Raw genomic sequence first — 15,623 nt, 5'->3', positions numbered from 1 at the left:
TTACTTTGGAGATTTCACTCTTGGTGTATGTGTGTGTGTGTGTGTGTGTGTGTGTGTGTGTGTGTGTATGGGGGCATATCAAAGCCCAGGAGCAGGGGAGGCAGGCGCAGAGAGGAAGTGGTGGTTACGCAACGCTGGTTATTTATAAACCGTGCTCCCCCCCCCCCCCCCCCCCCCCGCCTCCCCCTACCCCCCAACCCCCTTCCTTCCTTTTTTCCAGTTCGTGTCCCCTTTGCCCATCTTCTTGCCCCCCACCTCTCTGTTGCTCTTACTCCCTCGGAAACATGCAGGCTGAGCACGATGTCCAAACACCACCGGGGCCGTTTGTCTCCTCATTGTGCACCTCGACCACAGCGACAGGTGGTTATTACATTAACGCACAATTCACACAGCAGCTGCAGCTGCACTGCACATTGTCTCCCCTTTTTGGATGGCGGCTGCATTGTCGACGTTTTATTGTCGCAGAAATGAAGAGAAAGCGTGCGTTTGTTGAGAGGAGGCGGCGGGACACGACTGCGTATTTACTCTCACATGTTCAGTCTGTTATTTGTCCGTTACTTCTTAAGGGATTAGGTGTAACTGTCCGTTTTTTTTTTAATGTGTGTTTTGTGGATTCTTCTGATTAAAGCGAGTCCTACTCTTGTTTCTATATTCTCTCTCTTTGTGTATTTGTCCGGCCGAGAACGGTCCTGTAAAAAGGTTAAAAAAAATACAAACGAAGCCACGTCTCACAAATTCAAAGCGGTCACTCCTCAGCACGTCTTTAGAAGTTGATCTAGGGATGTTTCATCATCGATCAACCTGTCAATTGCATCTTAAATCCCCTGCGGGACCAAGTTTCGCCCCATGTTTGAGGGGCCATATTTAATTTCCTTTTGTACATCCGCTCAAATATCAACTCGCCCTCATTTAAGTAAAGGACACCAGTAGGACATATTATTGATACTGTGCATATTTGACTCGTTTTCAAAGAAACTATTGTCGCCCAGCAGTTAAATACGTTTGTCAAATTTCTTGCATGTGCAATATTCTTCACATATATGATTCATAGATACATACATGGTTCATATCCGCCAACTGATCCCCCTAAATGAGTTGGTTGAAAACGCTATCTGGCTTTTTTTTAACGGGGGTGAGATTGGAGACCGGTTACAGTTGAATAGAGGAAAAACAGATTTGGGGAAGTGGGGGCTTATGTGCAGAACAACCCATTTCAGCATCACCACTTCAATAATTACCTAAAGGCTTCGATGAGACGTTCCACCTTCTGCGCTTCTCCCTGCACACGAATGTGGGCCTGAAACTTCCTGAGCGCTTCGTCCAGCTCCATGCCCGAGAAGTCCATCTCATCCACCACACAGCTGTTGAGCACAGTGAGAAATAGATGTAATACGGGGGGAGAAGACACGGGGGGGGGGCATGATAGCAGTGGCCAACCCTTCCTATACCTAAAGATAAAAGTCCACTCATCTGATTCCCAGTCACAGCCCCGTTCTGCTTAATGCAGGTGTTAGCCACGCATGGACACCAGGGATTAGACTGCACCCGGCTATCTTCAGCTGCCAAAACACACACACACACACACACACACACATGCACACATGCACGCTTACAATCCCTCGGAGCAGAAAATCCTCCCTTTTGCCCGACAACCCCGGGCTTAATGACTTTCATTAAAAAAGAAAAATATCCTGTCCATGAGTTCAGGTGGGACAACACAACGTAGGCAATTTAGAGGTGGAATGAGGTTTTGAAGTGAAAGGTGACTTTAGGAGTTGGAAGGTTTTAAAGGTTTCATCCCTCTTGATGTGAGGTGTTCTACCACTAAGTGCAAAGAGGAATGATGATCAAACGATGAAATTAAAGTATTTATCAGCTAGTTATTATCAGCACATTTGATGGTTCAGAGAAAGACGAGGCTGTTGATCTGAAGAATCTTTAACAAAAATACATGATACAATTCACTTCTTTTTGCACTGGAAAAATTGGAAAAATTACTGGGACACACACACACACATGAAGATGGATTACTGTGAACACTGGAAGTTAATGAGGTGGCTACTTGACTGAGACACATGCTGCTCCAGCAGAAAAGAGTCGGATAGCTGAGTCTACAGTACTTCCCGACGCACCATGAGATCACCGAGTACAGTATTTGTATTACAAGACCCACAGCGGTGCTGTGTGTGTGTGTTTTCACAGTCCAGTTTCTTTTTCTCGCGCTCAAAGAACCGAAAACCAGCGAGAGGCCGCTTTGACTTCAGGCAACATCTCTCTCCTCCATTCATCCATCAGCCTTCAACCACCCGAACAACCCTGTGCCCCCAAATCTGAATCCAGCCCTCCTTCATCATCACGGCCGTGTCTCCGTATCCAATAAAACTTTTCTCAACACACATTGCCGTTGCCGTTTGATAGTAGCTATTGGCGACAATTCACCGGATGCTGCTACTTCTAACGAGTACACTAATACAACTCGCCCTTCGGTAATAATCTGCATTGTTAGATACCAGCATCAGCACAATAAGGTACAGCTTATAGTACACAGCGACTCTGTTTTCATCTACTCTCTTCCTCTTGCCTCGCTCGTCGGCCTTCTTCATGACTCGCTTCCTCGCACCACCACCTCTCTCTCTCTCTCTCTCTTTCCTCCCCGCCTGTCACTCTCAGTTTATGCAACGTCAGACGAGATGTTGTGTAGCCTGAGTACATCTGCCCTCTCCTCCCCCCTCTAATGACAACACACACACACACACACACACGCGGTGTGTACACACACACACAGAGCACGCTTTTCCTGCTAAACAAGTACACGACATTATGGGTAAATGGCTCCTTGGGGGGGAGAGGTGGGGGGGGCACGTTGATTGGAACGCAAATCCATAACCACAATTTGGCTTAATTGACTCAAGACGTTTCAGCCGTTGCGCTTTAATGCCGAGAGAAATGTGAGGAGAAGAGGTGCATTCAGGAACACGGGAGACGGCGGGACGGAGACACAGGCACGCATCCCCCCCCCCCTCTACACACACACACCAACAGAAGCCACATGCTTTTCACACGCTCTCTCTCACACCCACACACACTCATTCAGGCTCAATAAATCAACATGAGAGATTCTCCTCCGCAGTAGCCCGCAATCCCTCAGCCGCTCTCCTGTGACTACACTTTATGGAAAGTGCTCTCACAGACACTTTGCACCGCTATCATGTTCCTCTTCATCACTTCCACCGTACGACTGCTCTGCGGTGAAATGAATATACTTCCATATCTCCCAATGGTGGAGATGGAGGTATATCTGTTTGAGGCATTAAGAGCATAGTCCTGTTAATCCAATGGATTTGGAGCACAAATGGACGGCGTCCATTTAAAAGAATGTGGATATTATATGAGGGCAGCCTAAGGGGGGTCGGGGCGGGGGGGGGCGACATCTCGGAGTGCTGTGCCGTGTACGTCCTCCCTTGGAAAGACTAAAAGTGTGTTATAGGTTTGATAACTTGGACAAAAGAGATGACAAAAGAACGATCAGCGGTACCTCCTCCGGGGGGTTGAAATGCAAATTTCAAAGTAATTGCTGAATGAGAGAATGTGATAGAATTAAAAAAAAAAAAGGTAATTATGAGGAGATAAAGTGAGGAAGTTCTTGAAAGATGGAAGGAGAACTTGAAAGAAAAGAATGCCCATCAGGTAAATGACCTGGAAGGACACGGAGAGGGTGAAGTCAGTCACGTGTGTCTTCACAATGATGTGATGAGTAACACAATGAGGAGGCATCTCTAATCCACTTCGGTCAAGATGTACTTTCCGTCCTCTTATCTTTGGTCTGCCGCAAAGAACAGACTGTACCGCACGATGACTCAATGTGAAATAAACACATTCACAAAGCAGGAGGAATCACCACTCAGCCTGCGTAAACATTCATTTACGGTCCTCCTGCATGGGCTTTTGTCACAGGAGGGAAATGTTATGATAACATCATGTATACTTTTAGATAACGGCAACGTTGCTCTGTGGTTCTCGCTCTCTGTCTGACGGAATAATGTTGACACGACAGCGACTATGTTTCAATTTGATTTTATCGACTCAAAAAACGAAATAAGAGCACGAAAGCTTTTTATTTTATCATCGTCTCATCAGCGTTTTATCAATTCCGTCTCCCAAGTCAACCTAAACGTACAATCGGAAGCGATATCAGGGGGATATTTGTGGATTCGTGACACTTCGATTTCACCTTGTCATGGGGAGCAGCACAATCTTCTAAAAACGTGCTCCAAAAAAAAGAGGAACGTGTGCCATACTCACTCCAGCACATCTCTGTTGAAGGGCTTTTTGCTGTTGCCGAGGAACTCTCCGATCATCTGGCGGCTCAGGCCCTTCCGCTGCAGCAGAAAGTGGGCGACGCCGATGGGCGTGTCTGGGATGAAGCCCCGAGAGATCAGGAACTGAAGGCCCTTGTCAGGGTTTCTGAAGCAAACAAACCAGAACGAAAAAAACAAGAAACATTGGTGTTAGTTCGCGTGACGTTGACGGATAATTTTGGTTCACCGCAACCGCCCTGAGCAGCGGCAGTAAGAGTCAAGGTTCAGAGAACGCTGGTGGCTTATTATGCATATACCTGCACGAAAGTAAGTGAGGACTGCTTTGAGTGATTAAAACACACTTGGGCGCCGTCTCATCTGTATTCATTCCTTCTCTGAATAACAACATTCACTAACAACTGCTTAACAGCTTGACACTCTGCTAAAGCCAGCGGACACTGACGGAATTACAAGTGGTGATCCGGGACGCCGCCTTAAATCGTCCAGGACCTGCTTTAGTCAAGTCAAGTGTGTACTTTTCATTGATTCGATGAAAAACAATTGTCACTGTGATAAATGAACTATGTTGGTTCACCCCGAGCTGATTTAAGAAAAAAGCAATGCCGTACCCATTTTAGGTTCCATTATAATCACAAGCAATAAAACAAACTGTTTTGCTGCTTCAGCCGGCCCGAGCTTGTGATGGCTATTGCTGGCTCATATGCAAATACTAAAAGAACATTTTTGTGGAACTGACATCAATAAGTCTGGTGCAACTGTTGAACTCCATTTAAGCATTTGGAAACGGTCCCCTGTGGCCATATTAGCTTTAAAGCCTGGCTAAGTTACTTTTAAGTAGTAAAAAGTAACTTTTTGAGCAACGTTTTTTTTCTTCCAAAAATGATTTTTATAAAGGAGGGTTAGAAGAACCTGAAGAAGAGCTGTTAATCTACATGCAACCCGTGGGCCTACAAGGTTGTTTATGCAGAAACCGTTGGCGATGTCATTTGCGTGCCAATATAAGCCGGACACAGATCTCAAGTGTCCATGTGAGAGGAGGCGGTGCCATCAAAGACACGTCAAAGCGTCTCATTGGTTTCTTGTGAATCGGCGCTTTGGGACGTCGTCTCCGCTCTCATTCTCCCATCGCTCGTCCTGCTGATGATTCCCAGCGGACTGCGTGGCAGAAGTTACGTATGAACAAGGGAGTTACATCGTAACTGCTCATAACCCTATTAGACACAGAGGAGAATTGCTCTAGGGAGGCTACCACATCAATGCCACAACTCTCCCCGCTCCTCCCCCCCCCTGTCTCTATTCGGTGTTTAAACCGCAGCCTTTACATAACAGCTGTGTGTGTGTGTGTGTGTGTGTGTGTGTGTGTGTGTGCCACAGCTAATGGGTTTATAAGGCGGGGGGGGGGAGGGGGGGAGGGGAGAGGAGAGGGGATAAAGGGCAGGATAGAAGGAAGGGAGAGAGAGGAAAACCAGACAGAGCAGATGTGCGGGAAGAGGAATGTGAGGACAGAGAGGCGGGGGGGAGGGGGGTGGAGGCTGGACTGGCCCGGAGCATCTGCTGCGACAGCCTCAGCGCGCTCTCTGCTTGCTGGCTCGCCCTGACAGCCGAAAGTGATGTCTCGCCAAACGAATCTGGCAGATATTACTCGTTGGATGTTTGTCCAACAACAGATGGATCGCACATGGTGATTATTATTTCCGATGTGGGGGTGAATGTAGGGAAAGCAAAGGGGAGGGAACGCTGCGAGACAGATGGATTGTTATGATTGACTGTCCTCGTCGGGGGGGGGGGGTCCTACACAGAAATGCCTGCTGTCGACGTCGCGGTGCCACATCGGTAAACACCAAACGCTAAAGTGACCAATCTCAATGAAACTACTCTATTTCTTCCTGAGAGACGCTCGTCTGCTATATTCGACGCCCACATCTATTTCAGATGTGCACAGGGGTTGTACCTCAGCCTTGTTTTATTGTCCTTTACAAGTGCTGAACAGCACTACGGGGTTTTCGCCAGATGCCACACATTTCTCTTCTCGCGACCGTTGATGGATTGACGGCTGGTTTGCTACTCTGTGCATTTCCCCGGAGCCTGAGTCTGAAACAAACATTGATTGACCGGTTGACCTTTCTACGATCTTCCAGATCTGTGGGCCTTAAGAGCGAGAGCCTTCCCTTTAAGTCTGCCTCCCGGCCGAATCCGGAAGAAATAAAATGAAACAAAACCTAATGGTTGTAAATAAGGCCTTTTTTAAGTGTTTGCACTGGGACGTCTCTGGGAAAGCACTTTCCTTTGCCAATGGCATCACGTGAGTACAGTTTTTCCATCGTTTGGCAGCTGCTAGAACTTCAGCTTCAAAGCCCCAACGTTGCAAACATTGCAATGTTGCAGCCGGTTCAACATACATATTGATGAAATGGTCATTTCCCTCTTTTTCAAATGATCCGGGCTACTCGACGAGCTTACCGTGCACCACCTGCAGAACGACTGCAGAAGAGAAATTAGAAACGTATTCTCTGTTCACCATCTGGCTTTTAGAGTTTGTAATTATGTGCTGGGTCATTTAGCACCGAGGGCAGAATGTTAATGCAGGCGAGGTTTGTGTATACGCACAAGCAAACATGAGATTTCCACTGAGCTCTCTCCTCCTGGCGTCAGGGTAACCCTCTCTGATCTGATAATCTTAATTACCTTCCATCACATACACATTCAGATCCGCCTTTCTCTCTATCTCTCCGACTCTCTTCGCACGTATCTCCCACGCCTCCTTTTATTTAATTCATGAAGCTACGCCGCTGCTCCATTTTCATGCATGATGGGGAGTCAACGTGATTCCAGCCTGAGCTGCTCCGATATCAATGGTTTCACTACAGTATTTCTGTCCCAGCAGAGTGCATGCATATCCATCTGTGCAAAACGAGCAATTTTCTCAGGAATATAATATTAATGCCACGCCTCCTCCCATCCTTCACTGTCTTTTGAAGGTTTTCTATCAGGTCCCCTGTGTGTCGACGGTTATCCTTGACGCACCTTTTAAGGGAGTCATTGGTAAGCCAAACACTGAAGGTGGAAACCCACTCAACCCCCCCCCCCCCCCCTCCCCCCCCTACCTCATTTCCAGTATCTTTTTATCGTTGTGCAGGCCACTGCACACACACTCACACACAAAACTGTAATTTACTTTCTACCCCGTCCTTTCCTTCGCCACCCCTGCAAAGCAAACACACGGCAAATGCGTGCATGTGTGTCAGCTATTTTGGCCGCATGATGAAGCAACGGCAGTCAGAAGCAAACAGCGCTGTTTAAGATGCAAAGGATACAGCAGCGCAGGTATTAGAGGGAGGATATGAACTAGTGGAACTAATAAGCCTCCAGCGCGTTTGCCTTCTCTCTCTCTCTCACTGCGGCTCTCTCTCTCTCTATGTGGCTCTTCCTCTCTCATCCCGTCTCCCTCTTTCCTTACAAACAAGTCCAATAAAAGTCAGCTTATCTTTCCATGTGTTTGATGTTGGTCATTGCAAACGTGTGCCGTGCTGAATTCCTCATAACGGATATGTTTCAAATACAATCTGAACAAACAGATGATTGTAGCCAAACTTCCTGCGCCCTTCAAAGTGACACTATCAAGGTGGACGTGTCTTAAAAAGTAATTGCATTGCAGGTAGTAAATATAGAGCCAAATTGATCTTCCTTTTTATTCTGTCTGGCAGAGAATTCCTATGTTGACTCGCTAAGTAGACTGACATTGGAATATCTTGTAGTTAAAGCAGAAAAACCCTCACGACCCTTTTCTCGACCCATTTTACTTTACATTTGAGGATATTCTGATACAGCGATAAAATTTATAAAAGAGAAGATTATCAATTCAAGGGTTCAACACTGAAATCAAAGCTTGGATTATACTATTCTCTTACTTCCAATGTAATTAGGTAATGTCATTTTTTGGTTTTCTTTCGATCAATTTGATCATTTCTCATTACTGACCTAAACTTGAACCACGGCTGTTTCATTTGCCAAATCATAACTATATTCATTGAGTAGTTTTACCGTATTTTGACAGTGCTGCTGATATGCTGACATGGGGAATGAATCTCTAATGCACTTTCTGATGTTTCCTTAACAGATGAGTTGATATCTGCTGTCATCTCGGAGAAATAATAACATAATAAAATAACTTCCATGGGGGTTCATATAACCCATCTCCCTCGTTCATGTTTTTTATTTATTTCCCCGGTAATTACTTCCTCTCCAGTAACTGCACAGCTCGTTCTTGCTCCTCTTGTTTTCCGGTTCACGCTTGAACAATGAGTCAAAGTTAATCGGCTTCATTGTGCACCTTTTTTTTGTGCTCCATTGCTTGGCAGCGAGCAAAAAGACAATGTTGGTTCGGGAGCTCCAATCTTCAAAATTTCTCTGAAATGGCTTAATTGAGGCCAAACCTCAACAAAGTATTGGAGTGGTTGTACAGCCGGAGGAACACGGTGTGTCTTCTGTTGGAACGTGAGGAGAGCTTCTTCAGAAATAGTTGAGGTGGACAAATAGAAGCTGGGTTTGAAATGCTAACATCGCTCATTCCTTCCACTTCCCCAGATGCTGTTTTCACAGAGTGCTAAAGGAACTTTTAATTGCATCCACGACTCGTAGCAGAATGACTAATGAGAATATTGTGCTTTGTGGATCTTTGCCATTATCTTTTTAGATCCACCCCTCATGTATTCCGACTAATTGTTACCCGGGCCGCACCATCCATTCGGATTCAACGTGTAATACAGCACATGCGAGTGAGATCAGCTAATTTATTGAAAAAGTGTATGTGGGGTGTTGGGGTCCTAGGGGAAGGCTCTAGGTGAAATGCTAACTGAACATATGGTAAATGTCCGTGTTTAAAGGTGTCGGCTGCTCAGAGCTTTGTTATGTTGTTCCAAACATTCCTAAAAAAGGATTATCTATCCTAGATTTTGTTCTGCCATTTATGGCGTGAAGTAAATATACGTTATGTAATATTTAAAGTTGATTTAGAGCGAAATATGACTATGTAAGTCTTTCTTAAATCACGGTATATCTAGCTTGTAGTAGTTATCCTCCCAGTTCAAAATGTTCTGCACTGAAATTGAGTTTGACACACATCTCAGTCAGTGTTTCTCTCAATAAATCAACAGATTCTCTCAGTGCCGGCCCATAGCCCTGTTGTAACCATGGCAACAGTCTTTCCTCCTATCTCTCGCAGCCATGTAAGCACCTCGCACCTGACTGGCGCGCGTCCTGGGAAGTTCTTATCCGCTTTCGTCTTCGTCACTCTTGACTAGGCAGCAGGGGGACAACTGAATTCACAATGGCTGAAAAGCTGCAAACATAAACAAGCTTTCCAAGTCAGAAATCTTTTTCTTCTGCTGACAATTTGTGAAGCCACAGAGAAATTTGCAGTGGGAGCTGGAAAGGCCTAACAGTGGCATGCTAGTGTTACCTTTGTCCCTGACATGGTACATGAAGCTATGGATGTATAAAGAGAACTAGATACAGTATTAAAGTGCCACATGAATATGTTGTTTCCATATCTGTGGGCCAATAGAGTGAGCTCACTAGCTATTAGCCTTTAACCACCCAATTTCAAGACAAGAAATTGTTTTTAACCAATGGAACCATTATTAACTATCTATTTTTATACCTATCTGGAATCTAAAATCTAAAAAATCACGCATGTCTTTGAGTGGTGAATCTGCCTCATTGTGGTCTTTATTTTGTGCTGTGCTGTACAAAAAGCGTAGCTACAAAATATATAGGGCGTAGACAGCTTATTCAGCTGTCATACCCTGTCTGGGTGCGTCTGTTTCTCTCATTTCCCTCCTGTCCTCTTACAAATCAATCGCCACGCGGCTCTGTGTCTCAATAACTCATCTCAGTGTTGATGCTTCCTTCTGAGAAGAAAGAAGAAATTCAGATCAGATTCAGCTCGGGACTTAGGGCTCTATTCTATTTGTTCTATCAGCACAAGGGGGACCTGTGAGAAGAAAAAAATGCTTTTCTTTGCTCTTTTCAGTCCATAGGGCCACATCAAACGTCAGATATACTGAGGGGAGGGGTGGAGGTAAACTGACTGTTTCATTAATCTCACTGCACAGCATTCTCTTCCGATATACCCTGTCTTTTTTTTTCCAGCCCTGAATAAACACATTTTCATTTAAATTTGAAACCTCGCAAAGAGGAACACTCACGTTAACCAGACCCCCGATTTCTGGGCTGGCTTCAGAAATCACCCAAGCACACACACAGACAAAACGTCAGTGGCCACTCACACGTTGAAGAGATTGAGGCCGATGCGGTAGAGGCGTTTCCGCATGACGTCAGTGGACAGCGTGGGGGATTTACAGCTGGCGGGGTTCTCGCATTGGTAGCGTGGCAGGCTGAGGATCATGGCCTGCAGAGCCTCCTTGGACGAGGCCTCCGATGTGGAGCGGGCCTCCGTGGACGTGCTGCTGCTGCTCATCTGCTCCGAGCTGTTGTCCGCCGTCTCTGAGCTGCACCTGTTGACCTCCAGGGGCGCCGCCGGGGGCGAGCTCCCCAGCAGCGTTGGCGCGACCTGAGGAAGCTCGGCGGGCGGTGGCACCACCACCACCACGTCCGGTGGGCTTTGAGGAGCAGCCATCTTATCCAGAGGGGTCAGGGGAGGCTGGTCGTCCTCCCCGAGCTCCTCTTCACTCGGTGGCGGAGCAGGGAACTCAACATCCTGCTCCCCTTCTTCAAATTCAGATTCCGGGGGGGGCGGGGGTTCTTGCGGCGGGGGTGGTGGGTCTATGGGTTCGGCTGGGAGCTCTGCGGGGGCAGGAGGGGGTTCTTGCGAGAGGCCGGCAGGGGTGAAGACTGGAAAGGAGTTTGCCTTTGTGGAAGTAGATGTGACAGTCGGGGGGGCTCCGTCCTGCTGGACGCAGCTGCCGAGGGTGACGGTGGACGATTCCATGACTGAGGAGGAAACACAGAACTTCTGGCTGTCGAACTGCACCGTCACATCCCGGAACGCCATCATCAGCTTGCTTGCACTCCTCGACAGGTCACTTGGGTCGAGTGGGCCTTGAATAAGCGTTGGCTCTCCCCCAGCGCATCCCTCTCCTCCGCCTCCGCCTCCTCCCGCTGCCGCTGCCGCCGCTGCGGCACTGAAGGGGTCGGCGCCAAACTGGTAGGTGCCGCCTTCCTGCAGTGAGCACATGGTCTTCAGGCTCCAGTTGCTGAGTGCATCGTCTATGGACTTTGCCAGTGACTGGACCTGTTCAGTGAATGAGTCTTCCAGGTCGGTCAGGGTGCCACCAACTGTGGCAGGCAGAGATGGCGAGCGCACCAATGGGATGCCTGTCAAGTTGTAGCCTTCTGCCAGGGCCCGTTCAGCAGAGAAACCCTCCGGGTTCTGCACGCGGGCCTTGCGCAGGGAGATGCGTCGAGGCAGACGACTCTCCAGCAGCGAATTGCGGATCTTCTCGAAGTTCTTGCTGAGCTGGTACTGGCGGAAGGCGGTCTGGATCTTGCAGGCGGCACGGCGGGATATGAGGTGGCCGCCGTATTTGTGCTCTAACATTTCGATCTGAAGAAGAGGAGAAAGAAGGACTTAGTTGGAAAATCGAGAATCTGGGTTTTTGTTTTTGTTCTGAAGCAAAATAAGGGCATTCTGAAATTATTGAGAAACCCTTAATTATCTCAATAATACATGACAATTATGGCTCCGTATTAGAAATTGCAGAAAAAAACACAGGACACACATAGATTGGCAAGTCAAAACATTGCCAAGGACTCTCATAATCCCTTTCATCACGGTTATTTGTGGTAATATAAAAGCCAGTTTTTTGTGGAAAAGAAGAAGAATGGGACATATAAATTGAATGACAGGTAGAGTGAGGAATGGAATAACTGTGTTGGGAAAATAAACAAATGACAATCCCAGGAGATGAACAGGGTTGTAAAAAACAATTTTAGGGAAAATTAACTTAAAAATAAAGGTCGTCAAATTAAAATGATAATATCCTCGCATTGCCTCAGTAATTGTTTTCTGCAAGCACCCCGTGTGTACTGAGCCTACATACAGTTTGGTAAAGGCTGACTCATGGCATTTGGTCAAACTGTTAATTTCCTCTGCAAATAAAACTCATAATCTGTGAGAATTCCACGGAGACGTCCTCCACGCAACACACAATTGTCTTGAAATGAACAAGCCATTAATCCTTCCTGTGAAAAATTGCTCAACCGCTGTGGGAAATAGACAGAGATGTAATATAGCCATTCTTATCTGGCCGCTGCTCAAACAATAGATGAGACCTCTTTGAGTTTCCCAGAACAATCAGTGTGTGGGTATCTTTGGAAGTGCCCAGAAAGTGCTCTTATCTTCTCCAGTCACTCTCAAATGCGCATTCAGACTAAATCAATGAATATAGTTCTTTCTGTTCTCGCTGTATCAAGGGCACACAAGTGTGTCTTTTACTTCTCAAAAAATAGAACTCCTCGCCGTTCCAGTTTTCTCCAGACTTTCTTGTCTCGGGGTGATGTCTACGTGAGGATTAACCTTGGACCCAAAAAAAATATCTCTTCTGCAACTGCGGCGGCGGCGAGAGATCAAAACGTGTCTTCCAGCAGCTAATCTCCTTTTGCTTTAGTGGTGGACAAGGTCACCCAACCGCAACCTGATGGGCTGTAATGCCTCGAGGGGTTTGCAATTTGTGATAAGTGGTTGGTTCTAGATGCCGCCTGTGCCTGTTGTCACTACGGGAACGGAATAACACACAAAGCTCTTTAGAAAAGCGGAATGACACTAAAAAAATCCTATCAACTCCATTTACATTTCACTGCAGAGCCTCTGCAAGCGGAGTGAGACGGACTGAGAATATTAAGGTGGTTTCTGACGCTTCACCGTATCTGCCAACGGCGACTGACTTAAAGACCGGTCGATCTCAGCCCGAATATTTATCGCTTTTTAATCCGCATTGTTCTGTGACTGTGCTGGTGCACCTTCGACATGACAAGTCACAGAGGTGATGCGATCTCATTACCGTGAAAAAGGTGTCATCGAAAAAATTCTGCAAAGAGTTCCACTGCAGGGGTGCCCTTGGTAGGGGAAAGGGGCCTTTGGTTTGCATGCGTTTGATTTAATGTGGCAGGCGAGCTTGTTTGTTTTGCCTTCTGCGTAAGCATGTTAGGGGACGATGAATAAAGCATTTGGGTCGCGTTGCTTTCTCGCTTTCAGAGTGTGTAACTTATACACACTTTGCCACTAAGATGACAGCCACCATGACGAGCAGGGACATGATAGACGTAGGGGAAGAGAGTAAACAAAGGAGACAATTTGATACCATTCTAATATTGGGTTGACAAAGTGCTTTTATTTTGGAGGGTTTTTTATCATCCAAATGTTTCACCAAATTCCATTATTGTAACTATTTACTAAATATTCATTCTATTTCAGCTTGTTTTTTTGGTGTCTACCAACTCCGGGGGGAAATATCTGACACTTTAGCTGATACAAGTTTTACCGCTACTCTGCCGTAGTATTATATTGCTGAATCTTAGACATTTTATGCTGAAAATAATGGAAGCTGAAAACACTCAAGTTGCGAGCCAACATCTAATCAATGAGCTGTTCTCATGCTGGTATGCGTCGATAATAAGGCTGAAGGTGGGCGACCCTTAGTGGGGTCAACTGCTTACACTTCTTATTTACTAAAACTTTGTTGGCGAATGTTTTGCAAAGTTCAACTCCACTCAATGCAAAAGGGGCAAATGTTGGCCCCATAAAGCTGAGCGTAATTGCAGATTAGGGTGATCATCCTCTGCAGGTTAATGTTCCCTCACATTGTCCATTGATTTCAAATGGTCACAGATGCAGTTTTACATACAGCGCTTGAAAAAATGCACTTTCACATACGTAGCTTCCACTTAACTGTGCAACTTACTGCGTGCAAAAATGGGAAAGACCACAAAACACCAAAAAAAAAGGAATGATCGAAGCGCTAATGAAACAAGAAAACAAGAGCACCGATGGGAAGGTAAGTAGATGTAGAAAGAGGTGATGAGATGGATGGCCGCGCCGAGACAGGCACTGCCGAACCTCCCCCCCTCCCCTCCCCTTCCCCATTAGCTGACTGTCTATCTGTGATCACTTCACTAAGCGCTGATGGAGAGAGATTATTCTGGAGAGGCAGTGCTTTGAGTGCACGGTGGTGGCACAGCTCCGTACCGCCGAGGTCTAAATTAATCTTGACGGGCAGATCAGCACCACGCTGACCTCATGTTCCCCTCTGAACAGGGGGGGTGCGGGGGGGGGCGCTAAGTGGTACGACACTGTTGTTTGCAATTCCACGGTTTCTTTGTATTGGCAAGTAGAAAGGATGGATAAAGGCGATATCAGGCATATCAAGGACATGCAAAGGAGCAGATCAGAAAGAAAACAGGCTACACATCTGCAAAAAGGCTTAAAAATAAGTGTGTTTATATATATTTCAGGAGCAACGGCTGTTTGTTTTTTCAGATATCATCATGGTGGATTTAGTGGCTTGAGGTATTGGACTTTTTCAATGTATGAAATATTAATACCCAGAGGCTTTCAGAAAAGGAATGTGTTTTAGTCTGCTTTAAATGAAAATGTATCTCAAAACAAAAGGTCAAACAAAAGTTCAGTTCACAGCATGTTTTTTTAATGATTCCAAGAAAGAGAGGTAGTCATGTGCTGCAATTCTTTTCCCTCCCTCTTCTGTTTAAAAATGATGAGATTATGTAGAATATTGATTACTTATCGTTTATAATACCAGCTTGAGATGAAACTGTTTGGTTGTTTGTCTCTGAGGCAGCATGCGGCAGAAACATGAACAACATGGCCGTCCTGTGGAATCCGCGCATTGCGTTTCCCTTTTTTAGCCCTTATCTTTTAGCCTGACGTTTACATTTGCAAAAAAAGGCTGGTGTGCGTAAGTAAAACAGCCGATTATCAGATCTCGCATCCTGCAGGAATAAGGAATGCACGGTTATTAGCCCCCATGCACACTGTCTTACAGCACAGAAACAACTGCATGATTAATGAGATGATTATATAAGCGCAGAACTAGGACACAACTAATGCTGACTATATTACAAGATGAGGATGACATGAAAAGACTTTATGTTATCAGAGGACGGTGATCAGTTAAGCTTTGACCAAAGTCATTGAGTGAAAAAGGTCGGCGGTTACTGAAAGGCTAATTCTGACGCAGAAAACATGGCCGTCTCATTAGTTGGGTCGAAGCCACATGAGACGGTACTGCGGCAAACTATTGAACAAGTCATCGCAATCAACGCCTTTAT

The 15,623-nt window shown here is 46.1% G+C and overlaps 1 protein-coding gene across 2 annotated transcripts in view; it reads right to left on the bottom strand.

The window, feature by feature from the left end:
• iqsec3a (IQ motif and Sec7 domain ArfGEF 3a) overlaps positions 1-15,623 on the bottom strand; it is a 63,967-nt gene that overhangs the window by 14,471 nt on the left and 33,873 nt on the right. For both annotated transcript variants that reach the window (XM_078100319.1, XM_078100320.1), the window contains exons 4-6: positions 10,607-11,883; positions 4,303-4,464; positions 1,239-1,361 (exon numbers count right to left, since the gene is read on the bottom strand). In XM_078100319.1, the coding sequence (XP_077956445.1) occupies positions 1,239-1,361; positions 4,303-4,464; positions 10,607-11,883 (1,562 nt within the window). The remainder of the gene's footprint in view (positions 1-1,238; positions 1,362-4,302; positions 4,465-10,606; positions 11,884-15,623) is intronic.

This window comes from Gasterosteus aculeatus, chromosome 4, assembly GCF_964276395.1.
Source record: "Gasterosteus aculeatus chromosome 4, fGasAcu3.hap1.1, whole genome shotgun sequence".
NCBI lineage: Eukaryota > Metazoa > Chordata > Actinopteri > Perciformes > Gasterosteidae > Gasterosteus > Gasterosteus aculeatus.
The sequence above is the reverse complement of the archived record's forward strand: the minus strand, read 5'-3'. Positions and strand labels throughout refer to the sequence as shown.